The sequence below is a fragment of the Oryctolagus cuniculus genome, chromosome 1 (genome assembly GCF_964237555.1).
Source record: "Oryctolagus cuniculus chromosome 1, mOryCun1.1, whole genome shotgun sequence".
Classification (NCBI taxonomy): domain Eukaryota; kingdom Metazoa; phylum Chordata; class Mammalia; order Lagomorpha; family Leporidae; genus Oryctolagus; species Oryctolagus cuniculus.
In genome coordinates, this window is record NC_091432.1 from 216,944,319 (window position 1) to 216,971,805 (window position 27,487).

The 27,487-nt window shown below is 53.1% G+C and overlaps 1 protein-coding gene across 1 annotated transcript; it reads left to right on the plus strand.

The window, feature by feature from the left end:
- Positions 1-8,371: 8,371 nt before the first annotated feature.
- BSPRY (B-box and SPRY domain containing) lies at positions 8,372-27,152 on the plus strand. The gene is made up of 6 exons (XM_051842893.2): positions 8,372-8,644; positions 11,797-11,895; positions 15,785-16,015; positions 18,950-18,975; positions 24,229-24,353; positions 25,864-27,152. Exons 1-6 carry the CDS (start codon positions 8,402-8,404, stop codon positions 26,388-26,390), a joined length of 1,251 nt encoding a protein of 416 aa, XP_051698853.2. The 5' UTR covers positions 8,372-8,401; the 3' UTR covers positions 26,391-27,152.
- The last annotated feature ends 335 nt before the right edge of the window (positions 27,153-27,487 follow it).

Sequence of the window (27,487 nt, forward strand, 5' to 3'; positions counted from 1 at the left end):
GGGTAGCAAGAGAAGCTTGCCTTCATGGAATATCAGGGTTGGAAATAAAATCAAACAAGCAAACAAAAGAATATCAGGGTTGGCCAGTGTCTGTATCTTCCACCCCTCACCCCTTCCCACCCCTGGCAGGCAGCAGGGCAAGGGCATCCCCTCCACAGCACCGCTGATGGCTTCCTCCAGCCCTTGCTGCCACTGCCTCCATGATGATGGACTCATTACTTTCCGAGTCCATGCCTTGTTTTGGGGAGATTTCCTCTTGGCAGGGAGCTGGGATCTGCCTCTTTGCCCCTTGCAGTATTGACCTAAATTCAGAGCTAAGGGCTCTCTCTGCAAAGTTAATCCCTCTTCCCTATTACAGGCTGGCAAGGCACACCAGGGTAGACTTAACTGCTTTGTCATGGGTCACTGTGCTAGGTTCAGGGAAGCTACATGCTTGCCAGGTCCCTGCCCTCAGGTGTTCCTGCTCTGGGGAGACAGCCTCCAGGGAGGGGCTCGAGGCTTAAGGCACCTGAGCCTCCCCAGCTGGGGTCAGCAGGAAGCGCTCTCCCAGAGCCAGACCTGTATATCCACCTGCCTCCCACCCAGCCCCACCTAGCTCCAGACGCCTCCTTCTTGATGTGACTCACACTGGAAATATCCTCTTCCCTCTAAACCTGTTTCTCCTCTTTTTCTCTCTCAGTGCCGAGTGCTACCATTCACCAACTATGCAACCCCAAGATCTGGGAGTCTTTTGTAATTTCTTGGGTTTTTTTTTTCCTTGTTGGAGAATGATTCCCAAGATGTCTCAATTCTGCCTCCCAAATGTTCCTAAATACAAAATGCTGTCCACTTGCTTCAAGCCATCATCATCATCCCAGTGTGTGATTGATTAAAAATGACTTCAAATTCTTTGCGGCTTCTTCTACTGGGGCTGGCCTTCTGACTTGTTTTAACCAACAGAAAATAGGGAAAATGACATTATGGGATATCTAGGTTTAAGTCCCAAAAGGCCTTGCAGTTTCTATTATCTTCCTCTTGGAACGATGCACTATAGGAAGACCACCAGGCTACTCTCTTTGAGAGACACACGGTCCATCCAATAGCTGTCACCAAATGCCAGATATGTGAGTAAGACTATCCAGTCCTGGATGAGCCATCGAAGGACTGCAGCAACGTGAGTGATCATAGAAAGGACAGCTCAGTACAATTTATGAGCCCACAGATTTCTGAGCAAATAAACAGTTCCTGTTTTAAACCACTAAACGGCAGTGTGGTTTGCTATACACAATAAACAACTGATATCCAAGGATCATCATGTCCAAACTCCTTCATTAGATCTATAAGGCTTGGTCTACATCTCTCTTTATTTATTTATTTGACAGATAGAGTTAAGACAGTGAGAGAGACAGACAGAGAGAAAGGTCTTCCTTCCATTGGTTCACTCCCCAAATGGCCGCCACAGCTGGCGCTGCGCTGACCTGAAGCCAGGAGCCAGGTGCCTCCCCCTGGTCTCCCACGTGGCTGCAGGGGCCCAAGCACTTAGGCCATCCTCCATTACACTCCCGGGCCACAGCAGAGAGCTGGACTGGAAGAGGAGCAACCGGGACTAGAACCCTGTGCCCATATGAGATGCCGGTGCCGCAGGTGGAGTATTAACCAAGTGAGCCATGGCGCCGGCCCAGTCTACATCCCTTTAACTTCATCTTCCACCTCTGCCACCCACAGAGTGTTTGTTCAGTGGTCTAGACGACTTGAAGCTTCCTGACTGACCGTGCTAGTTGTCACCTCTGGGGAGGGGGTTTTGCCTCCGCAGAGTGTGAGGGCTGGCCCTCGGGTCCACCTTTCAGCCCAGGGAAGGGATCTCCTCCGCAGCATCCCTGCCGCGGGCTCCTCCAGTCCATGTCAACGCTGCCTCCGGGATGATGCACTTGTTACCTTCTGAGTCAGGGGCCTGCCTGTCATCCTTGAATCTTTGCACCCACTGACCCCTCTGCCCAGTGTATCTCCATTATGTCCTCTCATTGTCTTTGGCTAACTACTTATCCTCACCTTAGAGGCCATCTCCCTCCCCACCTCCAAGCCTTCCCCAACCATTCCTCTCCTCCCGCAGACTGGTTCAGCTATCCTTCCGAGTTTCCACTGCCCCCACACTGTCCCCAGCGTGGTGTGATTTTTCACTTACTGTTTCTCTCACCCAACTGTGGGTTCCGTGAGGGCAATCACTGATGGACACACGGACAGCTGATGTCTAACAGAGGGCCTAGCATAGTACTACCGTAGAGTTTCCATCACAATGGAAATGTCCTATGTCTGCACTGTCCAATACTCAAGCCAATAGCCCCACAAAGCTATGAAGTACCTGAAATGTTATTGTGCCACAGAAAAACTGAATTTTAAATTTTATGTATTTTAATTATTTAATTTAACTTCAAGTAGCTATCTGAGGCTAGGGGCCATGGTATTGGACAGTGCAAGATGCTCAGTGAATATTCCTGAATATGGGGCCGGCACTGTGGCCCAGCAGGTTAAGCCATGGCCTGCAGTACCAGTTCCAGTCCTGACTTCTCTACTTCGATCCAGCTCCCTGCTAATGTGCCTGGGAAAGCAGCAGAGGATGGCCCAAGTCCCTGGGAGACCCAGAAGAAGCTCCTTGCTCCTGGCTTTGGCCTGGCACAACCCTAGCTGTTGCAGCCATTTGGGGAGTGGAACTAGTGGATGGAAGATTTCTCTGTCTCTCCTTCTCTTTCTTTGTAAATCTACCTTTCAAATAAATAAATCTTTATTTTTCTTAAAGTAAGAAAACTTACTGCCTGCCACTCTGCCTTCCATAAATCTCATCCTTGTTCTTGGCTCTTTCGCCTGGGTCGAGTGCTTTCTCTGGGCATGGCCCTGTCTGGTAATGCCCTTCTTCTGATGTGGTTTTGTTCTAAGAGCCCTCTGGAGACAAAATCTGGGCTCATCCAGTTCGGTTTGACCTGATCGGAGAAGAAGATTCTGTCCTGGGGGGCCTGGACTTCATCCTGGGGGACCCAGGTGGTCTGAGTTTGCCTGCTCTGACTGGCTGCCGACTTTGTCTTCAGGGTGATGGTTGAAACTGGTTGTGCTGCAGAAAAGTGACGGGAAGAGAAGAAGCCGCAGTGCTGACAGTCACTGCTACCCCTGGCAGTCAGGAGACTTCCAGTCCTGACACTGGAGACGCTGGCTGGCAGACGGGGCTCAGGGGCCACACAGGGCAGAGCTGGGCCAGGGCCCCACCCATCAGAAAGACAAGGATGGGTCTGCCGCCCAGGGAGCGAAGCCTGGGGGAGGATGGTACTTTCCAAAATGTGCATTTAAAAAAGTCTAAAAAATTTAAAAAGACCAAAACCAAGTGTCATAGCAGGTGAAAGGGCAGGTTGTAGGGCAGGAGGCACACATCACCCCAGTTTTACAAAAACAAGCACAGTCCTGCCTGGATTTGACACTGGGGTGAACGTATGCGTGAGGGTCTGTGACTCTCCTTGGAGCAGGTGTTCACACAGTGTGAACTGGGTGAGGGTCTTTGGCAAGGAGAGAGCACAGTGCATGGCAGAAAAAGGAATGTGCACCTGCCAGCCCCTCTGCCTGGAACACTCCCGCCCCAGACACTCTCCTGCTGTGGTTTTTCCCGTGCTTCCCTGAGCCCCTGTTGGGTCATCCTTCCCAGACCAGCACCTCCGCCATGCTGCCCCCTTTCCTATAATATTCGAGTCTTTTTCATAGCGCTTGTCACCACTGACATTATATGACGTAGCCAGTTATTTTATTTGTGTGTGAAAGGAGACTTTGTTCTTGTTTTAAAGATTGATTTATTGATTTGAAAGTCAGAATTACAGAGAGAAAAGGAGAGATAAGAGAGAGAGGTCTTCCATCCGCTGGTTCACTCCCTAAATGGCCACAACGGCCAGGGCTGGGACAGGCTGAAGCCAGGAGCCAGGAGCCAATAGCTTCTTCCAGATCTCCCACATGAATGAAGGGGCCCAAGGACTTGGGCCATCCTCTGCTGCTTTCCCAGTCACATTAGCAGAGAGCTGGATCAGAATTGGAGCAGCCCGGACATGAACTGGTGCCCATATGGGATGCTGGCACTGTGGACTATGGCCAGCACCAAGGGGCAGGAGCAGCTACCCTCACCCCATCACAGCTCCCCAGGTCCCCTTAGAGCTCTGAGCAGTTTTCCAACTTTTTTTTTTTTTTTGATCATAATCCTCAGAAAGAAATGCATTCTCTCCTCAAAGCGGCTACATATATGCACAGGTTCAAAAGGTCAGTCGACGGAGCTAAATGATCCAATTGGCTTTCACAAATAAATCTACAATTACGCAGCACCTCATTCTAGAGAACAGAGGGTATTCCAGTGAGCTGAACAGAGGACGTTGGCTTTCTAAGAGGCAGGAAAGGGTTGAAGAAAGCATAAATCAGCTAGGTTCAAAGTTACTCTCCATATCGGATTAAAACAGGGAGGGCTTCCTTACCCTGCCAGCTAAAGCTGCCCTTTGCAGGGATTTGGCTGTGTCCCGCCCCCACCCCCGCCCTTCCTCCGCCTTCTGATTTCTCTGATGGTCAGATGAACAATTTAGCTTTGGTGACGACTGGGTTTCACTCTGATAATTTGGAGCTTTCGCGTGAGTGTGAGTGACTCCATTGTGGCTTGCTCTGGTCTGATGGGGCCTGGTGCAAGGGGCTAGTCCAGAGCAACAGCCTCCCATAAATGTTAACCATATACCAGGGAATGTAACCGAAACGACCAAACACCTTACTCTGACCTTGTTTCTCTCCCTCGCTTCCTGCTTTTCCCCTCTCCTCTCCTCTCCTCCCCTCCTCTCCTCCCCTCCTCTTCCCTCCCCTCTCCTCCTCTCCTCCTCTCCTCCCCTGTCCTCCCCTCCCCTCCTCTCCTCCCTTCTCTTCCCCTCCTCTTCCCTCCCCTCCCCTCCTCTCCTCCCTTGTTTCTCTCCCTCGCTTCCTGCTTTCCCCTCTCCTCTCCTCCCCTCCCCTCCTCTCCCCTCCCCTCCTCTCCCTTCCCCTCCTCTCCTCTCCTCCCCTCTCCTCTCCTCCCCTCTCCTCTCCTCCCCTCTCTTCTCCTCTCCTCCCCTCCCCTCTCCTCTCCTCCCCTCCCCTCTCCTCCCTTCCCCTCCCCTCCCCTCCTCTCCTCCCCTCTCTTCTCCTCTCCTCCCCTCCCCTCTCCTCTCCTCCCCTCCCCTCTTCTCCTCTCCTCCCCTCCCCTCTCCTCTCCTCCCCTCCCCTCTCCCTTCCCCTCCCCTCCCCTCTCCTCTCCTCCCCTCCCCTCCTCTCCCTTCCCCTCCCCTCCCCTCCTCTCCCTTCCCCTCCCCTCCCCTTCTCCCCTCCTCTCCCTTCCCCTCCCCTCCCCTTCTCCCCTCCCCTCCCTTCTCTTCCCCTCCCCTTCTCCCCTCCCCTCCCTTTCCCTCCCCTCCCCTTCTCCCCTCCCCTCCCTTCTCTTCCCCTCCCCTTCTCCCCTCCCCTCCTCCCCCTCCTCCCCCCTCCTCTCTGCCCCTCCCCTCCCCTCCTCTCCTCTCCTCCCCTCCTCTTCCCTCCCCTCCCCTCCTCTCCTCCCCTGCCCTCCCCTCCCCTCCTCTCCTCCCTTGTTTCTCTCCCTCACTTCCTGGTTTCCCCTCCCCTCCCCTCCCCTCCTCTCCTCCCCTCCTATCCTCCCCTCCTCTCCTCCCCTCTCCTCTCCTCCCCTCCCCTCCTCTCCTTCCCTCCCCTCCCCTCCCCTCCTCTCCTCCCCTCCCTTGTTTCTCTCCCTCGATTCCTGCTTTCCCCTCTCCTCTCCCCTCCTCTCCTCCCCTCTCCTCTCCTCCCCTCTCCTTCTCTCCTCCCCTCTCCTTCTCTCCTCCCCTCCCCTCCCCTCCTCTTCCCTCCCCTCCCCTCCGTTCTCCTCTCCTGAGTGGATAACCCCACCTAAGAAAGGGTTGCCACTGCCCAAAGGCAGAGGTTCTAGAAGGGTGGGAGGGTTCTTTCCATCCTGATCAAGGGGCAACTGTACAAATGCAGACCCTGGCTCTGGATGAGAGGCCTGCAGGAGGGTCTGCAGGTTGACCAGCCCCCTTTCTTTGAGGCTTCCTAGCCTGCAACCCCATCGATTCAGCAGTCCCACCAAGCTTGAGAGCTACAGCCTGGGAGTGGCCGAGGGTCCTCGGGCACAGAGAGGACCTGCAGCCCGCAGGACTTGAGGCACGTTGAGGGAAGGGCTGGGTTTCCTGTTCCAGTTCAGCTCAGCGGGGAACAGAGGAACCCACGTTTACACCAGTAAATCCGCTCCAGTCCCAGCTCTCCGCTCTGCCCGGAAGCACCTCTGGGGTTTTGGCTGCAGCTGTGCGCTCCAGCCTCCTGGGGCCTGCCCCAGGGCCACACCCAGAGAAAGGGCCCCTTTCCCTGAGGACTTCAGCCTCTCCCTCCTCCCCTGGGTCCCCACAGCCTCTTTTCTTTTCTCTTTTTTCCTACAAAAAGCACCTCCTGTTTTCTTTGCCCCCCCCCCCCCGCAAGCTTTAATAGTTCCCCACTGCCACTCCTTAGAGCAAAAAATTCTAACCTCAGTCTCTAATTACCGACCTATCTCCACTCCCAACCCCAGAGGAGGGAAGATGTCCTTTTGGGGCCATCACTCTCCTGCCGGGATGCACCAGAAGCTGCCTTTTTAAAGAAATATACATATATATATATTTAATTTATTTGAAAGACAGAGTTACAGAGAGACAGAGAGAGAGCGAGAGCTTCTAACTGCTGGTTCACTCTGCAAATGGCCACAACAGCCAGGGCTGGGGCAGGCCGAAGCCAGGAGCCAGGAGCTCCATCCAGGTCTCCCATGTGGGCGGCAGAAACGCAAGTATGTGGATCATCTTCTGCTGCTCCCAGGATGCAGTAGCAGAGAGCTGGACTGGAAGTGCAGAGTAGCCAGAACCAGACACTGACACAGGACGTGGGGGTCCCAAGCAGTGGCTTAACCCGCTGTGCCACAACGCACACCCCTGACCCCATTTTAGAGATGAGAAAACTGAGGCGCAGAGGGATTAAGAGACCTGACAAAGGTTCCGTAGCTGTCAGTGGTGAAGCTGGCATGGAACAGACGTCTATCACACGCTGTGTTCTATCACGCGGGGCAATGTTTATCTATTTGGAGTGACAATGTGTCCTCACTGGATGATGGCATCACTCAGCACTGCTCTGGGCAGCTCCGGAGCTGCTGCCTGCTCTTACCCCTTAAGGCACTGAGAAGGGAAGGGATCCACCGTGACTTAGAGGAGCTTTGGGGTCAATGTGCCTGGGTCCCCATGAGTCGCGGGATGTCATGTTTTGCTTTCAGATTTTGTGTCCAGTTCTGATGGACTCCGAACATTCTCCAACACTCAGGACCTGGACCCTTCCCCCTTTGGCTGAGTTTTCTGCTCAGTTCTGTGCCAAGAGGCAGAGTTCCGGGTTGGGGAGCAGCGCGTTCCTCCCTGGCCCGGATGGCTGGGACTGGCTGCCCCGCAGAGGGTTCAGTCTGGGCTCATCTGGGTACAGGGGCTGCTGGTGGGAAAGTCCCTAAAACACCTCGGGTTCAGGCTAGTGGCTGCTCGCCTGGGATGGAGCCAAGAGCTTATGTGCATGGTCTATTTTCTTAAAATAAACATACATCGCTGTTTTCAATATTGGTTTTTAAAAATCCAGATATTCAAATTTGAGCCATCTGGATGCAAATAGTTTGGGGACAATCGCCCCCCCCCACAGACGTTCCTCATTTCAGTATGCAATTAAAAATTATTATAGTAAACCTCAATCAAACTGCTTGGGTTTCAGTGTCTCTGCTATGTGTTAGTAACTGGCAAATTACTTCCATAACAATGGGATCATAAGAATACCTTCCTCTGCTATCTGCAGCCACTTAGCTGTTGCGGCCACGGCCACGGCCAGATTCTGATTCTGCCTCTCTTAGTCCTGAGTGCTCAGTCCCACCCCCTCGACACTTGACACCTGAGGCCCCCCGGGGTGGGGTGGGGGTGCTCAGCCCTGGTCTGGCTGAGTGGGAGTTGAGTCTGGGCAGCCTCACGCCCGCGCTAGCCTCCAACTACTCTGTGCGGAGCTGCTGTGAGAATGCGGGAAGCGTACAAAGTCTGGCGCTTAATAAGTGCTCAATAAAGTTTCCTATGGTCGCAGTATTTGGTGCTTTGTGCTTGTTATAAAACAAACACGCGTGCTATGCGGTTTAATTCATTGAAGAATCCAAAAGGCTGATGAAGAGGGCGGGATCCTGGCCGGTTCGGGTCCGGGGTGCGGGGCTGGGTGTCGGCGAGCGCGGGGCCTGGGCGCGAGGGCGCCCCCGGGCGGGGCCCGGGGGCGGGGTCAAGGAAGCCCCGCCCAGCAGCCACCTGCGACAGGTGGAGCGAGCGGCGCCGGGCTCTCAGCCATGTCCGCGGAGGGTGCGGGGCTGGCGCCGGGGCCGGGGCCGGGGCCGGGACCGGGGCCGGGACCAGGGCCGGGACCCGGGCCCGGGGCCGAGCCGGGGCCGCTCTGCCCCGAGCACGGCCAGGCTCTGAACTGGTTCTGCGGCTCCGAGCGGCGGCCCGTGTGCGCCGCCTGCGCGGGGGTGGGCGGCCGCTGCCAGGGGCACCGCATCCGTCCAGCCGAGGAGCGCGCCGAGGAGCTGCGGGTGAGCGAGAGCGGGTGCGGCAAGGCTGGGGGCTCGGAACCGAGGCGACGCGCCAGGCGGGGGCCGCCGGGGACCTGGGAGCCTGGCGCCGGCTCTTCAGTGGCCTTGGCCGTGGAACTGGGCGGTTGAGGGTGTGGCCTCTGGAGTTAGGCCGACCCTGAGTTCGAATCCCTGTCCCTTCTGGCCGCCCCGCGGGTCACGTGACGCTGTGGCGCCTCGTTGGTTTCAGTGTTTGGGGGTAATAATACTGATAATAATAGCAGTTATCTATTAGCGCTGTAAGATAATGGGTAAAATGGTCACGTAGGGGCGGATCCCCAGGATCGTTGAGGGAGCTGGGGTAGCCTGGGGCAGTAAAAGTCCCAGCTGCTCCAGGTGCTCAGTGCAAGGTATGCTCCAGCTCCCGCCCGCCCGCGTGGAAGCTGAGTTCTGGTAGAACCCGCCCCTCCTCACCCCTCAGCCCCCTCCGCTCCTGCTTCCTGGCAAGGCGAACTGTTTCCTTTGCACTACTGGCCTGCACTGTGCTCCATTGGATACACGGAGAGGGTGGGAGGCAGCGGGAGGTCTCCTGTCACTCAGGGTTTCCCTCCCACCTCCACTTGGAGCTAGTGCGGGCCGGTCACCTTCCAGGGGAGCTTCGGAAGTGGGACAGTCCAGGTCACCCCCTCGGGCTTCCTCTAGCTGTGTCCTCTGGGGATTTCCTTGTAATTTGATGAAATGGCTTCATTCTTCCAACCGCACCCTGGAGTTCAGCCCTGCTGTGTGCTTGAGGGCCTTTGCCCCGGGGTAGGTGTGGGGGTGGGAATGGGACTTCAGGTGCGCCTACCTGTCTGTAATAAGCACACCTTACAGGGTGCTGGAGTCAGGAGGGGCTCAGTTATCAGTGACACCAAGAAGCTCCTGGTTTGGTCCTACCTGTCATTACTACTATCAATAACAGTCATTATGAACAGCAGCTTGGATGGCGTGGTATAATCAGCTTGCCTCATGGGTAGAAACCTTACACATTCCGAACCCTTGGAAGGAGGTCCTGCCTGTCTCATTTTACAGATCAGGAAACTGAGGCCCAGAACAAGGCAGTGACACCGCCAGCATCCTTAATGCTCAGGCGCTGGGCTGGCATTCATTGCCTGGGCACGAGGAAGTCCCCTAGTGGCTTCCGTGGTTGGAGGGAGGAAGTGAGGCTGAAGGGACTGAGAATTTCATGAAATCATTCAAGGGCAGCCGTGGAGGCCAGAGCTGAGCCGTGTGAGGGGTGTAGGGTATCAGGCCTGGTGCTTGTTCTGGAATGCACTCCCGGGAGCCTGCCCCAGCCGCACTGAGGCCCTACGCACGTTATCGCCTATGCTGAGTGGTGCCCCCCTGCCTCGTTTCGAGGAGATCCTATCTCTGTGCACACCTTCCCATCCCTCCAGCGAGCAAAGATATTCACCCCAGGGCAAGACTGTTACTGAGCGGGAGCAAAACAGCACCGGCTCAACTGCTCTCTTAACCTGGATTCTCGCAGAGAGCAGTCGCAGTTCTCGAAGCTTCCATTCACCTCTGTGACTTTGGATTTGGACCTGTGATGTGTAAGACTCATTCCTGCTTGTCGGGGAGCAGGGAGGAGATGGGTAAGGATTTAGTGGGGGGTTACCTGGAAGAGGTCGCTGAGTTGTCTTTTTTCTGAAACTGTCCACTGCGCTCCTCCACGGGGCCGCCAGCAGCCCTGGGAGCTGTGAACAGCCTAACCTCTTATGGCTACGGTGGTGGCTGTTCATTCATTCAACAAATATTTATTCAGGGCCTTCTATGTGCAGGAGCGCTTTTCTGAGCACTAGGTCGTAGAGAACAAGTCAAAGTCGTGGTGCTCCAGCAGTGGGCAGAGACACAGAGCAGAGAACAAACATCTCGTGTGTAGTCAGAGAGCCAGAAGCACAAGGGAGGGCAGATAAGGCGAAGTGAAAGAGTAGGGGGTGAGGATGGCTAGGGAAGGCCTCTCTGGAGAGGTGACAGCCGGATGGAGCGGAGCAGCAAAATATAGCATACGTGCACACACGCACACATGGAGACGGAAGGAACAACAGGTGCCCAGGCTGAGTCAGAACAAGGCAGGTGTATTTAAGGAACAAGGAGAGGGTCAGCATGGAGAATGGCAGGAGGTGAGGCTGGAGAATCAGGGAGACTTTAATGCCTACGGCGGGAAACTTGATCTCACTGGGAGTGGATTGGGAAGGCGCCGGAGGGCGCGGAGCAAGGGGCACGACCTGATTCGATTTCCTTACCAAAAGCAGCTGTAGCGGACCGTGTGTGTGTGTGTGTGTGTGTGTGTCCAGAAGTGGACACTGTGAAGATGGGGCTGATAGGACTTGCCCGTAGGTGAGGCTGGAGAGAATCTCCCGACGGATGGCGCTGTGTGATGAATGGGGGTGACTCGGGGAGAGCAGGTGGGGGAGCCCGCTTCTGCTCCTGTGTGGGTGGGGAGAGTCAGGGAGCTGGAAAGGAAGGAAGGTTGGCAGTGCACGCAAGGAAGCAGTTGTAACGATGGGCCGTGGGTCCTCAGGGTAAGGAAGGAAGTGAAGGCACCAAAGAGGGTGCTGGACAGCCAGTGTGTGTGACCCCATGAGTCGCTGAGCTGCAAGGTTGTGCGGTCCTTGAAATGAAGACTTTGGACGTGGAACTTTTTTTTTTTTTTTTTTTTTTTTTTTTTTTTTTTTACAGGCAGAGTGGACAGGGAGAGAGAGAGACAGAGAGAAAGGTCTTCCTTTTCCGTTGGTTCACCCTCCAATGGCCGCTGCGGCCGGCGCACCACGCTGATCCGAAGCCAGGAGCCAGGTGCTTCTCCTGGTCTCCCATGGGGTGCAGGGCCCAAGCACTTGGGCCATCCTCCACTGCACTCCCGGGCCACAGCAGAGAGCTGGCCTGGAAGAGGGGCAACCGGGACAGAATCCAGCTCCCCGACCGGGACTAGAACCCGGTGTGCTGGCGCCGCTAGGTGGAGGATTAGCCTAGTGAGCCGCGGCGCTAGCCGGAACCATTTTTGATAGTGCTGAGCTCTGGGTTATGACCACGGGTGCGGGTGGCTCAGGCGGGATAAAGGAAGGAATCATTGGAATGGAGGGGATGGCTCATATACATGGGTCAGGCTGCCATGAGTGTTGTTTGTGTTGCAGAACAAGATCGTGGACCAGTGCGAGCGGCTGCAGTTACAGAGTGCTGGCATAACCAAGTATGTGGCCGAGGTCCTGCCGGGGAAGAACCAGAGAGCAGTGGTAATTCCTCTTCCTCTTCTTCTTCTTCTTTTTTTTAAGATTTATTTTATTTATTTGAAAGAGTTACAGAGAGAGGTAGAAAGAGAGAGAGGTAGGCTGGCACCGCGGCTCACTAGGCTAATCCTCCGCCTGTGGCGCCAGCACCCCAGGTTCTAGTCCTGGTTGGGCGCCAGTTCTGTCCCGGTTGCTCCTCTTCCAGTCCAGCTCTCTGCTGTGGCCAGGGAGGGCAGTGGAGGATGGCCCAAGTGCTTGGGCCCTGTATCCGCATGGGAGACCAGGAAGAAGCACCTGGCTCCTGGCTTCGGATTGGCACAGTGCGCCAGCCATAGCGGCCATTTGGGGAGTGAACCAACAGAAAGGAAGACCTTTCTCTCTGTCTCGTCTCTTTCTCTCACTAACTCTGCTTGTCAAAAAAAAAAAAAAAAAAAAAAAAAAGAGAGAGAGAGAGAGAGAGAGGTCATCCATCACTGGTTCATTCCCCCAGATGGCTACAATAGCCGGACCTGAGCTGATCGGAGGCCAAACCCAGGAGCCAGGAGCTTCTTCCAGGTCTCCCGTGTGGGTGCAGGGGCCCAAGGACTTGGGCCATCCTCCGCTGCTTTCCCACGTGCATTAGCAGGGAGCTGAATCAGAAGTGGAGCAGCCAGGACTAAGCTGAATCAGAAGTGGAGCAGCCAGGACTTGAACTGGCATCCATATGGGATGCTGGCACTGCAGGCCAGGGCTTTAACCCACTGTGCTACAGCGCTGGCCCCGGTAATTCTTCTTTCCCCTCTACTGTAGACACCCTCCCAGGATCTGACCCCAGCCCTCTAGGGGCCTGAACAAGTCCAGGGTCCCTTCTCAACCTCACAGACTCATTGTGCAACTAGCAAAGCTGAATGTCCAGGAAGAGGGGCTCCCATCTCTTCAAGTGAGCCTCTTCCCAGACTCTTGGGTACGAAGACTCTACCAGGAAATGACTTTTTGGGTATGTATATTGGGTTAAGAAAGGTGGTAGAATTCTTGTGCTTTATGACAAGCCTGTGCAGTAGGTGGCAGTAATATCCCCATTTACAGATGGGAAATGGGTCCTAGAGAGATTGACTTGCGCAAGGCCCCACAACCTCCTGGCAGTCTGTTCTGTGATCCAGAGCTTCTAACTCCCAGGCCAGCGCTCCTGCTGCTGCATCCCACTCTGATCTTTATTTGGTGGACTTATTGCCACTGTTTTGTCTTTCCATTCCTTTTTTTTTTTTTAAGAAAGATTTATTTATTTGAAAGGCAGAGTTAGAGAGAGAGAGAGAGAGAGAGAGAGAGAGAGGTATCTCCCATCTGCTGGTTCACTCCTCTAATGTTATGCAATGGCTGGGGCTGGGCCAGGCCAAAGCCAAGAGTCTGGATATCCATCTGGGTCTCCCACATGGGTGCAGAGGTCCCAGCACTTGGGCCATCTTCTGCTTTCTCAGGTGCATAAGCAGGGAGCAAGATTGGAAGTGGAGGAGTTGGAGCTTGAACTGGTACCCATAAGGGATGCTGGCATTGCAGGCAGTGGCTTAACCAACTATGCCACAACACTGGCCCCGTATGTCTTCACTTAATTCTGCACAAGCTCTCTGTCCTTCCCACATAGTACATGGAGTAAGCTTGGCATTGACTTAGTGCAAGTTCTTTTAATTACACGGAACAGAACCCAGTTGAACCAGGAACCAGAAAGTTGTTAGGAGTCCAGGCAGCCCTTCTGTGTCCATCTCAGCTTCACTTTGCTTGATGATATCTCTCTCTCTCTCTCTCTCTCTCTCTCTCTCCCCCTCCCCCCCTTCCCCTCCCCCTCCCTCTCTCCCTCCCTCCCTCCTGTTGATTTTCTTGTCTTACTGGACTGGCTATGACCTTATACAATGCCAAATAGAAGCTTCTGTAACAGATCTTGACTCTAAGGGGAAAACTTCCAGTATTGCATCATTTATTGATTTAACAGATCCTTCTTGAGCACCTATCACGTTCCAGGCACTGTTGTCCTATGGGCCAAGCTTTCCACAGTGACTGAAACATGAAAGGGGCAGGCATTCTGGCATAGCAGGCAAGGCCACTGCCTGTGGTGCTGGCATCCCATAAGGGTGCCAGTTCGAGTCCTGGCTGTTCTACATCCAAGCCGGCTCCCTGCTAATGAGCCTGGGAAAGCAGCAGAAGATAGCCCAAGTCCTTGGGTTCCTGCTCCCGTGTGGGAGACTCGGAAGAAGGTCCTGGCTCCTGGCTTTAGATTGACCCAGCTCTGGCCATTGCAGCCATGTGGGGAGTGAACCAGCAGATGGAAGACCTTTCTCTACCTCTACTTCTACCTCTCTGTAACTCTGCCTTTCAAATAAATAAATCTTTAAAAAAATATGAAAAGTCTTGTTTTTATGAAGCCTATATTTTTCTCAAGGAAGAGAGATAATAATAAATAAAACACACAGTGTCAGAGGGTGCTCCATGGGGAATAGCGCATGTTGAGAACTGGGGTTGCAATTACATGACTGCAATCAGGGATGACCTCATTAAGGTTGATTTCTGCACAAAGACTTGGGAGATGGACCACACATCTAGGGGAAAACTATTCCAGAAAAAGGGAATGGCAAGTGCCCTAAGGTGGGAGTGGGCCTGGCATGTTGAAGAAGCAGCCAGGAGGCCTGTGAGGTTGAGGCAGAGTAAACAGCTGAGAAGGCCTAGGAGAGTAGGGAGCTGGGTTGTACACTCGTTGGCCACAAAGGGATGTGGCCTTTTCTGTTGAGTGTGATGGAAAGCCACTGGAGATGTTTGAGCAGAGTACAATGCTATGTTGAGAAGTGATGTAGGCAGCAAAAGTAGAAGCAGGGAGACCAGTTAGGAAGCCACTGTAAGAATCTAGACGGGAGACGAGAGTGGTTTGCACCCAAGCCGGTCCACTTGCCAGTTACTTACCTACTCTTTCCTCTGTACAGGGCCAATCGTGGGTCTCAATTTCTTCTGTGAAGCAGGGTCGACTGCCCCCTGAACTGTAGAAAGCAGTCCTCAGGGACAGGACACGGGGAGGGTGGATGGCTATCCCTGACTTTCTAACGTGAAGAAGGCGGTTCTACCGTCTCGTTTGCCAAGAGTACAAGTACAGGTGGCTTCTATGACAGATGTTTTGGGGGAGAATTCATTGCTCGTTGGCATCTGATGTAGTGGAATAGTGCTAGATGGAAAGGCAAGGATTGGGCTCTCGTCCCAGCTCTGTCACTGAGCCACTGTCACATGGGCACTAGCAAGAGATTTTTGGCTAAGTCGGAAGAAACATCCATTCTCTTGGAAGCTGAGAACTTGACCATATGCCAGGCACTGTTCTAGGAGTTAAAAGAAAATGCTCATTAATTTCTTATTGGCTGGGAATTGATTGTAGGCCCCTTCTGTTCCTACCATGGAACCCTTTTGAATGAACAGTGTTAGAAATAATGAGCTTTTGGTCCCCGGACACGGTGAACTACCCATTGGACCACTGTTGGTGTGGATCCTGCTGATGGCGATGACTTTTGAGGCCCCTTCTGCCTGATAGCTCTGTGATCCTCTGACCTTGCGTCCTTGGTCTTGGTTTTCCCAGTAGTGAAATAAGCAGGTGATTCCAGCAGATCTCTAAGCTCTGCCCAGCTCTTCCATTCTGTGACCATGGCTCCATGATTGATGCGGCCTGGCTGCCCAGATCTCAAATGTTTTACATCCTAAACCATATTTGGGAAGTCTCAGGGCAGGATGTCAAAGTATGGTTTAAGTGCTGTAACACCTCCCCTCCCCTGACTATACCTGTGGTAGACATCACTAATCAACCCCGACACTCCTCCCCACTGATTTCAGATCCTCCCGATGCTGACTAGGGCTTTGCCAGGACTCAACTCCTCATTTTATCCCTTGTCAGAGCATGGCCAGCGCAGCGAGGGAACTGGTTATCCAGCGGTTGAGTCTGGTGAGGAGCCTGTGCGAGAGTGAGGAGCAGCGGCTACTGGAACAGGTGCATGGTGAAGAGGAGCGGGCCCACCAGAGCATCCTGACACAGCGAGTCCACTGGGCCGAGGCCCTGCAGAAGCTTGACGCCATCCGCAGCAGCCTGGTGGGCATGCTCACCCAGCTGGATGACCTGCAGCTGATTGTAAGTGTGGGCTTGCCCAGCTGGCCAGACGTCACGAACGTTTGAAAACATTGACCGTGTCTGTGGTAGGAGCTGGGTGGAAATAAGCATTTGCAGCAGAGACAAGTGACACAAGTTCTTTTCTTGGCCAAACTTTTCATTGAACCCTTTCTTTAGACTGTAACATCTGTGCACTTCCTTGCCAAATCCAGTTTTAGCAAATAACTCTGCTGAGTCAGTGTGGCCAGAACCCCTATCCCCAGTATCTGATCTCCCTTCTTATCTGCTCAGGTTCCTCAGCTGCTACCAAATCAGATGTCTGACCTCCTCCGCCTGTCTTCAGCAAGAATCCTGCTAGGTCAGCTTAGCTAGAATCTCCCTTGCCCCTGATACTTCCTCTTAGTAACTGCCATCCACAGCCACTGTCTCTCCTCTGCCCCCTGCTCCTTAGCTCTTAATTAATTCCCTTTTGCCTATTCTGTTTTCAGAGCTGAGCCCAAATCTCTGTCCCCAACTGCAAGACCCTGTTGCAGTGGTCATGTACTTATCGTGATGGTGCCCAACAAAATCTCACTTACCACGAGTTACCAATTATCATGTAGTTTCTTCTATAACATAATGCAGGCAAATAAAAAGTATGTGATCTTTTGGGGCAGCCAATAACAATATTCTTCCACTGGGAGCAGACTTTACTGAGTGCCTCTTAGGTCCTAAGCATTGCGCTAAGGGGTAGAGTTACAGGATACAGCAGCTAGCCGCTCCCCAACCTTATGAACGAGGGAAACTCATTGCCTGGGAGTTAGGATGAGGAAGGCTGTGTGCTGGCATAGGAAATCTCTCCGAGCTGAGGATCCTGCAGTCTACACTGTAGGGAGGAGGGTTCAGGAGAGCTTCCTGGATGAAGTGGCTTAGAAGCTGATACTGAAAGCTAAGAGTAGCTCTGTTGCAGGCAGTGGGGAGGTGGAAAGGGTTCAAGAGCAGGCAGGAACAGCGTGCTCAGGGCTGCTGGTGAAAGCTCCAATGCGACGATGTGGAGCTCATCCTTAGTCCTACCAGCCAGGGCTGCCCCGTGTGCAGCCTTTCAAGGTCTTCTTCTTTTTTATTTTTTAAAATATTTATTTGTTTATTTGAGAGGCAGAGTTACAGACAGAGAGAGGGAGACAGAAGGATCTTCCATCTACTGGTTCACTCCCCAAATGGCCGCAATGGCCAGAGTTGGGCCCGGCCCATCTGAAGCAGGAGCTTCTTCCGGGTCTCTCATGCAGGTGCAGGGGCCCAAGCATTTCGGCCATCTTCTTTCCCAGGCCACAGCAGAGAGCTGGATTGGAAGAGGAGCAGCCAGGACACGAACCAGCACCCATATGGGATGCCAGCATCACAGGCGTAGGCTTAGCCTACTATGCCACACTGCCGGCCCCCTCAAGGTCTTCTGTACAGATCTGTGGATGCCTCCAGTATTGAGGGGACTGTAAAATGCCAGGCAGAGGCAGGAACATGTAAAACAACCTAGCCATCCCACTGCCTTGTCAAGTAGGGCAGTTTCCATGAGTGCCCTAGATTATGCGTTCACTTAGTCATCCAGGTTCCGTGTCTGGAGTACATGCTGTCCCTGACACTGGGGCAGGTATGTTGTGGAGGGGTATGTGTGTGTGTGTGTGTTATAGAGGTGTTGTTGTGTGTATGTTATGGAGGTGGTATGCGCATGTGTTATGGAGGTGTTGTGTGTGTTATGGAGGTTATATGTGTATGTGTGTGTGTTATGGAGGTGTTGTGTGTGTTATAGAAGTGTATGTGTGTAATGGAAAGGTTGTGTGTGTATGTGTGTGTGTTATGGAGGTGTTGTGTGTGTTATTAAGGTGTTGTATGTGTGTGTTCTGGAGGTATTATATGTTCTGAAGGTGTTATGTGTGTGTGTTATGGGGTGTTGTATGTTATGGAGCTGTATGTGTTTGTATGTGTTATGGAGGTGTGTGTGTTGTGGAGGTGTGTGTGTTATGGAGGTGTTGTGTTTGTGTGTTATGGAGGTATGTATGTGTTATGGAGGTATGTATGTGTTATGGAAGTGTGTGTGTTATGGAGGTGTGTGTGTTATGGAGGTATTTGTATGTTATGGAGGTGTGTTATGGAGGTGTGTGTGTGTTACAGAGGTGTGTGTGTGTGTGTTATGGAGGGGTGTGGGGGGTGTGTTATGGAGGTATTGTGTGTGTGTTATGGAAGTGTGTGTATTATGGAGGTGTGTGTTATGGAAGTGTGTGTATTATGGAGGTGTGTGTTATGGAAGTGTGTGTATTATGGGGGTGTGTGTGTGTGTTATGGAGGTGTTTGTGTGTGTTATGGAGGTGTGTGTGTTATGGATGTGTGTGGGGGTGTGTTATGGAGGGGTATGTGTGTGTTATGGAGGTAGTGTGTGTGTGTTATGGAGGTGTGTGTATTATGGAGGGGTGTATGTGTGTTACGGAGGTGTGTGTGTGTTATGGAGGTGTTGTGGAGATATGTGTGTTATGGAGGTGTTGTGTGTGTATGATATGGAAGTGTTGTGTGTGTGTTTTATGGAGGTGTGTGAGTTACGGAGGTGTGTGTGTGTTAAGGAGGCGTGTGTGTTATGGGGTTGTGTGTTACAGAGGTGTGTGTGTAATGGAGGTGTTTTGTGTGTGTGTTATGGAGGTGTGTGTGTGTGTGTTATGGAGATGTGTGTGTGTTATGGAGGGGTGTATGTGTTATGAAGGTGTTGTGGTGTGTTATGGAGGGGTGTGTGTGTTATGGAGGTGGTGTGTGTGTGTGTGTGTGTGTGTGTATGTATGAAGAATGAGCTTCAAAGCTTTAAGCTGGCTCTTACAGAAGAGTGGAAGTTTTAACTCTAGATCTATGTCCAGATGGAGTCTTTGAGATGAGTTTTTAGTCTTTCCCACCTGCTGGGTTCTGGGCCAAACCTGACTTTCTGTTCTTTCCTCCCAGGAGAAGGAGCAGGACATCTTTGAGAGGTGAGTACGGCCCCCTCTTGAAAGGCGATTTGCTCGGGCAGTCATGGAGCCCCTCTGGCCTCCACATAGTTGATCAGCCCTCACTGCTGCTGGGAGAAATCTCAGGGCATGCAGTGTGTGGTTTCTCTGGGGCCTGGCCTGATGGACAGGGGTCCTCCTGTCCCTGGCTTGGAGAGCTGTGCTAGCCCCGTGCGGGAGGTCGGGACATAATTACTCACTACCGGAGGCTTGTCCTAGGCTTTCCTAAACATGAACCTATTTAAAGACACAGTGACTTGTCTCAGGGTTTTATCACTGCCATCTACAGTGAGAATGCTGTGAGGCTCAGAGCGAGGGGGCTGGGCTAAGCCCCAACCACCTGCCACCTGCCCCAGTACTGTCTCCTCCACTTCACTTCCCCTATATCTGATAAAATCAGCTTTGAAACTTAAGTCTCTGTGACCACTCAAATTTTTCATTAAAAATATATTTTCATTTTATTTGAAAGGCAGAGAGACAGATGGAGAGAGATCTGGTTTATTCCTCTAAATGCCTGCAACAGCCAAGGCTGGGCCAACCTGAAGCCAGGAACTCAGTCCAGGGCTCCCATGTGGGTGGCAGGGCCCTAACTACTTGAGCCATCACCTATTGCCTCCCAGGGTACACATAAGCAAGAAGCTGGATCGGAAGTGGTGTAGCTGGGACTTGAACCCAGGAACAGTGATGTGGGATGCAGGTGTTTCAAGTGGTAGGCACTTCCCAAGTGGCTGCAATGGCCAGGGCTGGTCCAGGCTGAAGCCAGGAGCCAAGAACCTTTTATCTGGGTATCTCACCTGGGTGTGGAGCCCCAAGCACTTGGGCCATCTTCCACTGCTTTCCTGGGTGCATTAACAGGGAGCCGGATCAGAATTAGAGCAGCCAGGACTCGAACCAACGCCCACATGGGATGCCAGCACTGCAGACAATGGCTTAACCTGCTATGCCACAGCGCCGGCCCCAGCACACACTTTCATCCTTAAATTAGCACGTATCCCCTAAGAACAAAGACATCCTCCTATGTAACTGTAGCACAAAATTCAAGAGCTTTAATGTTGATATGACACTAATATCTAATAGCTAGATGTTGCCAGTTACGCTCACAATGATCTTGCCAGTGCTTTTTTGTTTTGGTTTTTCCTCATTCATCTGGTCTTTCTGAATCTGGAATTGTTCCTGAGCTTTTTTGGTTGTTGTTAATATTTTTAAGGAGTCAAGGCCAGTTTTCCAGGCTGTCCCTCATTTTGAATTTGTCTGATGACAGCTCATGATTGGATTTGGGCTAGATGTATTTGATAGGAATACCTTGTGAGTAAAGTGTTCTCAATCTCTCCTATCTGGGAACCTCTAGTGGCCCAGGATATCACTCTAGCCCCTTATGGATGTTAATTCCGATCACTTGAACAAAGAAGTGTCTACGAGATTTCTTCATTATAAAGTTATATTTCTCCTCTGACAAGGAATGAACAATTTGTGAGCAGATACATCCTGGGTGTGTATATCCTCTTCTCCTTTAAACGTTCACTCAATAGGGTTAGCTTCCATTTATAATTCCTGCCTGAATTATTCATTTGTTTATTTGCTTGCTTGTTCATTCATTTATTTGGGTTCATTTATCGTGGGTTCTTATTTTGTTCAGTGCATTATAAGCTATAGCTGCCATCAGTAATTTTGATGTTCAGACTGTCCCAGATTTGGCCAGACGCTTCCAGCTGGATGGTGTATCCCTTGAGCAGGTCCCCGTCATTCTTTGGGCACTTCCTTACTTTATGACACACAAAGATATCCCAGGTCCAACTCATTCTTTTTTTTTTTTTTTTTTTTTTTTTTGACAGGCAGAGTGGACAGTGAGAGAGAGAGACAGAGAGAAAGGTCTTCCTTTTGCCGTTGGTTCACCCTCCAATAGCCGGCGCGGCCGGCGCACTGTGGCAGGCACGCTGTGGCCGGCGCACCGCGCTGATCCGAAGCCAGGAGCCAGGTGCTTCTCCTGGTCTCCCATGGGGTACAGGGCCCAAGCACTTGGGCCATCCTCCACTGCACTCCCTGGGCCACAGCAGAGAGCTGGCCTGGAAGAGGGGCAACCGGGACAGAATCTGGCGCCCCGACCGGGACAAGAACCTGGTGTGCCGGCGCCGCTAGGTGGAGGATTAGCCTATTGAGCCGCGGCGCCGGCCCCCAACTCATTCTTTTCCTGCCCTAGCCCTGGAATCAGCTGTTTCTCCAAGGGCTCTTGGTTCCTTTTAATCGGGAATGATATATGGAAGCCAAGACCTGGAAAATATAAGTGCCTGTTGCTACTAAAGTGCATTGCACTCAGGCCTTCTTGGTGGACTCAGGGCTAGGAAGTGTGTGTGTGTGTGTGTGTGTGTGTGACTTTCTTATGCACGAGCTTGTATTATAACTTAAAATTCCAATCAAATGCCAGAGGGCTTTTCCTTTGCTTTCCCCCATTCCAGACTTGTATCTTTCTACTTTTACAGTGATAACCCTGGCTCCCAGTAAGCAGAGATATATAATTCGTTTGCTGCATCGAACACTACACAAAGTTGTTTGAGAATTGCTAGGCCCGTACCACTCTTGGCAAAACTGAGTCCAGTTAAGACTCGTCTCTAGTTTCTTGTGCCCACAGGCTGAGGGTGCATATGCTCATTGCTGTGGAACCCCGAGAAATGCCTTTGTCGGCCCCAGTGTTGTTTCCTCATCCACAGCTGGGCTCAGCTCCAACCCACGAGGCAACAGATCCTGCTGCAGACAGGGCACCCTGATCCCAGCCACGGCCCTGCTGTATGCGGACCCCACTTGATTCCCACTCCTGCAGGGTCATGGGTTTTCTCTTCTGCACCCTGGAGTGGCCAGCCCAGCTGGTTCTTGCAGAGCCTGGTGTCTGCATTCGGTCTCAGATGTGCCCAGGATGAACACTTGGCTCTGCCGACACTGGCTCCTCTTTCCTCCCCTCCCGCTGGCTGGGGCTTCACTGTGCTTTGAGAAGATCCCAACAGACTCTCTCTTGTCCTCATCATAAAGTGCCTTTGTTCCTGAGTCTGCTCCCAGCCCTGGTCACCTCATTCCTCCCAAGCTGGGACAGTTGGTGACAGTCTTACAAAGAGCTTGCCTCCACCAGGGGACATGCCCCACCTTCTGTCCTTGGATTCATTTGTGGGCAGTCATGAGGTCTGGGGAGACAGAGTGTACTCAGCACTGCTGCCCGATCTCAAAGCTATCGTTGGGGTTAGAGGCGGTGAGAAAGCTCCTTTTCAGGACCCATGGCAGGCAGCTGCAGAACTCCATGGTGGGGTGGTCATTCGGTGCCATGATTAAGATATTACATGGGATGCCCGCATCTCATATCAGACTGCCTAGGTTCAAATCCTGGCTTCGCTTCCAATTCCAACTTTCTGCTAAGGCGCACCTCGGGAAGCGGCAGTGATGGCTCAAGTATCTGAATTGCTGCTCCCCATGTGGGAGACCCTGATTGAGTTCTTGGCTCCTGGCTTCGGCCTGGCCCAGACCCCACTGTGGTGGACTCTGGGGAGTGAACCAGGAGATGGAAGATCTCTTTGCTTTTCAAATAGAGAGAGGAAGAGAACATAAGTAAAATCCTTTTCCACCAGGGTGACACCGGGTTGGCAGCCAACCCCATGCATGGGCTGCTAAAGGGGGCTTGAGCTAAAAGGGAAGGTGGGCATTCCTGTGTCCCCCACCAGCCTGAATCCAGCCAATCGAAGACACTTTACAGGGAGGGGTGTACTTGGTGCCAGTATTAAAGCAGGAGGGGCTGTGCTCTGAGGGGAGCAGCAACTCGCCAGTGTCCCTCAGTCAGGACGGAGCAGAGCCAGGACCGGGACCTGGGCCTCTGGGAGCCCCCTGGAGGCCCCTGTGCCAGTCTCCTCACTCCATCATCGTGCCCGGGAAACAGTTCGCCTCTCTGCAAGAACTGTTGGAGCAGTAATGTTCCCTTGGTTTGCTCAGCAGGTAGAGCTACTCCTCTGCTCTTAGCATGCAGAGGTGTGACCCTGGGGGGTCACCCCCCAGGAAGGGCTCATCAGCCATCACCCCAGCCACAAATTAGTCTTAGCACTTTGCTCCCCGAAACTCCCTCCCACTTTGAACCCAGAGTTGGGGACTGGGTTTCGTGGGTGAGGCCAGCTGAGAACATGGGATGCCTAGAAGGGCAGGGTCGCCACTGGCCTGGCAGCCAGACCCTGGGCTTGCTGTTTGCTCTATGGAATTGCAACTAAAATTTGCTATAACCTGGGGGGAGGTGGCAGTTATCCCATCTGACAGGAGAGAGCAGAGATTCAGAGAAGGCACTCAGTCGAAAAGCAGAGCTGGAATCGAGTCCTGCCTGCATGTAAAAACAGAATAAACCCAGGACAGAGCACAGGCACCACGCAGCATAATTTTTTCCTTGATATGAAATGAAATCTCAAAGGGATATAGGGCAAAGTGGGGCTCTGCCAGAGATCTGTTTTTGTTCTTTTTTATTTTTAAGATTCACTTATTTATTTATTAGAGAGAGAGAGAGAGAGAGAGAGAGAGAGGTATTGAAATCACTCATTTAGGGGCCAGTGTTGTGGTATAGTGGGTAAGGCCACTGCCTGTGACTCCAGCTCCCATATGGGTGCCTGTTCCAGTCCCACCTGCTCCGTTCCCATCCAGCTCCCTGCTAGTGCACCTGGGAAAGCAGCAGAGGATGGCCCAGGTGCTTGGGGCCCCTGCACCCACGGAGGAGACCTACTTGAAACTCCTGGCTCCTGGCTTCGGTCTGGCCCAGCCCTGGCTGTTGCAGCCATTTGGGGAGTGAACCAGCAGATGGAAGATCTCTATCTCCCTCCCCAGTACCCCATAACTCTGCTTTGCAAATAAGTACAATAAATCTTTTTTGAAAGGAAATCTTCCATCTGCTGGTTCACTCTCCAAACAACCACAATGGAGCCAGGAACTCCATTCGGGTCTCCCACATGGGTGGCAGGGACACAAGTACTTGGGCCAGCTTCCCCTGCCTTCCAGGTGCAGGATCAGAAGTGCAGGAGCTGGGATTTGTGTAGCATTCCAATATGGGATGCTAGTGTTGTAAGAAGCTGCTTAACTTGCTATGCCACAACACTGACCCCTTTTTGGTTCTTTTATTGTGTTAATTTTAAATATATGAAATATAATTAAATACATTTCCATATTTAATGATACAGATATATTTCTAGAACCTTCCTGACTCTATTTTTTTTCCCCTTGCATAAGGTCGGAGGAAGCAGAGGGCATTTTGGATCCCCAGGACTCAGAGAAGTTAAACTTCAATGAGAAGTGCACCGAGAGCCCACTACTGACCCAACTCTGGGCGACGGCCGTTCTTGGCTCCCTCTCAGGTTAGGAGCTGCCAGAGCCTAGCTCCATTAGGAGCAAGCGGGCTCCTGTCTGTCTGTGTGGGGTTCGCTACTGGGTGCCACCGGGCACCTGTGCTGCAGGGACGGCAGTGGAAGCAGCCAGTGATGCTGGACGCAGCCTGTGAAGCTGGGCCGAGTCCTTCCCGTCCACAGCACGCTGCTGAGGTTGGGTCTAGGATAAATCTCGTGCCTGTAAATCACATCCTCTTCACGTCCTGCCTTCCCGGGACAGCTCAGGATTATTTCTGGGAGGCCTCGAGTTTCTCTTTAAGAAGATGTACTAATGGGGCCGGCGCTGCAGCTCACTAGGCTAATCCTCCGCCTTGTGGCGCTGGCACACCGGGTTCTAGTCCCGGTCGGGGCACCGGATTCTGTCCCGGTTGCCCCTCTTCCAGGCCAGCTCTCTGCTGTGGCCCGGGAGTGCAGTGGAGGATGGCCCAAGTGCTTGGGCCCTGCACCCGCATGGGAGACCAGGAGGAAGCACCTGGCTCTTGGCTTTGGATGGGCGCAGTGCGCCGGCCGTAGCAGCCATTGGGGGGGTGAACCAATGGCAAAAGGAAGACCTTTCTCTCTGTCTCTCTCTCTCTCTCACTGTCTAACTCTGCCTGTCAAAAAAAAAAAAAAAAAAAAAAAAAGTAGTAATGGAGGACAACCGGAGCGGCTCTGTACCCAGAATGAAGCTGCCTGGAGTGCCCTCTCTCGTTCATTTAATAAATGTTGGCTTGGGCCGCCTGTGGGCCTGGCCCTGTGCTGCACGCCAGGGCTGCAGAGGTGAACATGACCCGGTCTCCTGCCTCCGGGAATTCCCACTGCGTACAGAGGTTCTCGAAGCAGGCTCTTCCCTGGCTGCATGGAAGCTTCCATGTGGTAGACTTGGCACAAGTCATGGAAAAGCGGGGTTAACACATTGATTCCCCCCCCCTCAATGTTAACCCTCCCCTGCCTAGTCTTAAACTTTCGGAACAAGCTTCAGCTTGCTTACACTAGATGCTGGCATCAGATGGTGCCTGGTTTATCAGCACCCCGCTTAGTTAATTGCGGGCAAGTGTCTATCTTACGCTTCTGAACTTTCAGGGCCTCCATCCCTGGGAGGAGTATGGAGGCCACAGATAAGACAGCGAGAAAGCAGTATGACCTGTGGTCATACTGCAGCAACAAGATGGGTCTTCATTTGGATCCTGCCACCAACTCAGTGGGTAGTCTGGGGCTAGTCCTTTCTGGGCCGTATTTCTATCAGAGTTTACAGGTGAGGGTCAATAAGTGTACTGAGCACTTATTCTATGCTAGGCACATAACATGTATCATTTTGTTTAATTTTCATGTCTACACTGCACTAAGTCCTAGTGTGAGCTCCATTTTACAGATGGGAAAACGGAGGCTCAGGGAAAGTAAATGGTCTGCCTCAGGTCTCGCTGCACCAGTGAGTGCCCCCCGGCAGGACTAGTTTGGGTTGAGCGTGGGCCCAGGCAACTCGGAGAATTCTTTCCGGCAGGCACAGAGGACATACGGATTGATGAGCGGACTGTCAGCCCCTTCCTGCAGCTGTCAGATGACCGGAGGACCCTGACCTTCAGCACCAAGAAGTCCAAGGTCTGTGCAGACGGCCCGGAGCGTTTTGACCACTGGCCCAATGCCCTGGCTGCCACCTCCTTCCAGGCCGGGCTCCACGCCTGGGTGGTGAACGTGCAGAGCAGCTGCGCCTATAAGGTGGGCGTGGCCTCGGGCCAGCTGCCCCGCAAGGGTTCTGGCAATGACTGCCGTCTGGGCCACAACACCTTCTCCTGGGTCTTCTCCCGCTACGACCAGGACTTCCGCTTCTCCCACAACGGGCAGCACGAGCCCCTGGGGCTGCTGCGGGGCCCGGCCCAGCTGGGCGTGCTGCTGGACCTGCAGGCGCAGGAGCTGCTCTTCTACGAGCCGGCGTCGGGCGCTGTGCTCTACACCCACCGCGCCGCCTTCCCCGCGCCCCTCTTCCCCGTCTTCGCGGTGGCCGACCAGACCATCTCCCTCGTGCACTGACCTCTGGCCACAGGGAGGCCAGCTCCTCCTCGCCGCACCCTTTCGGGGCACTGTTCTTTCTCAAATGGTGTGTGTGTGTGTGTGTGTGTGTGTGTGTGTGGCTAAGGGAAACAGGCCCAGGCCCACTGGTTAGCTCCGGGAGGGGTGACGATGTGACCCAGCTGGACCCAGTGTTTAAGTGCTGGGTACCCGGGGAGAACCTGCTGCTTCCTGGGTCTTCGTCTTCCAAAACCACCATGCACCTGCCACTCCCAGGCTGTTTATCTCTGGCATCCGCATGGTGCCTGGCGTGTAGAGTGCAGGAAGAATGAGGTGAGTGGATGGATGGATGGATGGATGGACAGATGGGGAGGTGGGGCTGCACAGTGACTGGGGGACGTGGTAGGCTCCGGGGTAGCACTGTGAATCCCCGCCCCAGCGTCAGTGAGCAGAAGAGGTTCTCTGGCAGATGCCTCCGGCCTCTTAGGATGCAAAGCACAAAACCGGGCTTCTTTCATAACATGGCATGCAGAGCAATGTTTGTGTAGCTCACAGGACAGGCTGGACACAGGGCTGGCCTGGCGGTCATGTCCTCTGCCGAGGCGGAGGACCAAAGTGTCCCATTAACAGGTGGTCTGAGTGCCATCAGCCTGGGCCTCAGACCTGGCGGCTGAGTGGAGTCCCCACCGACAGTGGAAGCCGAGATGAGGGCTCCAGGTCAGACAGAGCCGAGGGCTGGCCTTATGGATCACAGACATCATTAAAGGTTTCAAAAGATTGAAAGTTTCTTCCACGCTGTTGGTCACTGGGTAGATACGGTGTGCCGGCCCTGTCTTCCTGATTCTCGTCTACTCTCTCAGGGCGGCAGGTCCATGTAGCTACAGCCTGGAGACCTTACAAGTACCAAGGGCAAGTCCACTGTGTTTTCCTCCATGAGCTGTGCACCCTGGAATGTCTTCAAAAGCACTGTCACCTACAGCTTCAGGCCCCTGGGCCCAAAGAGGGCGAAAGCCAGAGTCCTCCCCACTCTATTTTGGGGGGAGACTCATAGCAGTTTGTAAACTACTGTTTGGGGCTGGTATTGTGGTGCAGCAGGCTAAGCCACGGCCTGCAACACC

Excerpts from the sequence above, each read along its gene's own strand:
- BSPRY (XM_051842893.2), top strand. The coding sequence starts at position 8,402 with ATGTCCGCGGAGGGTGCGGGGCTGGCGCCGGGGCCGGGGCCGGGGCCG. Across the intron at positions 8,645-11,796 it reads AGCGCGCCGAGGAGCTGCGG|AACAAGATCGTGGACCAGTG; the intron begins GTGAGCGAGAGC and ends TTTGTGTTGCAG. Across the intron at positions 24,354-25,863 it reads CGTTCTTGGCTCCCTCTCAG|GCACAGAGGACATACGGATT; the intron begins GTTAGGAGCTGC and ends TCTTTCCGGCAG.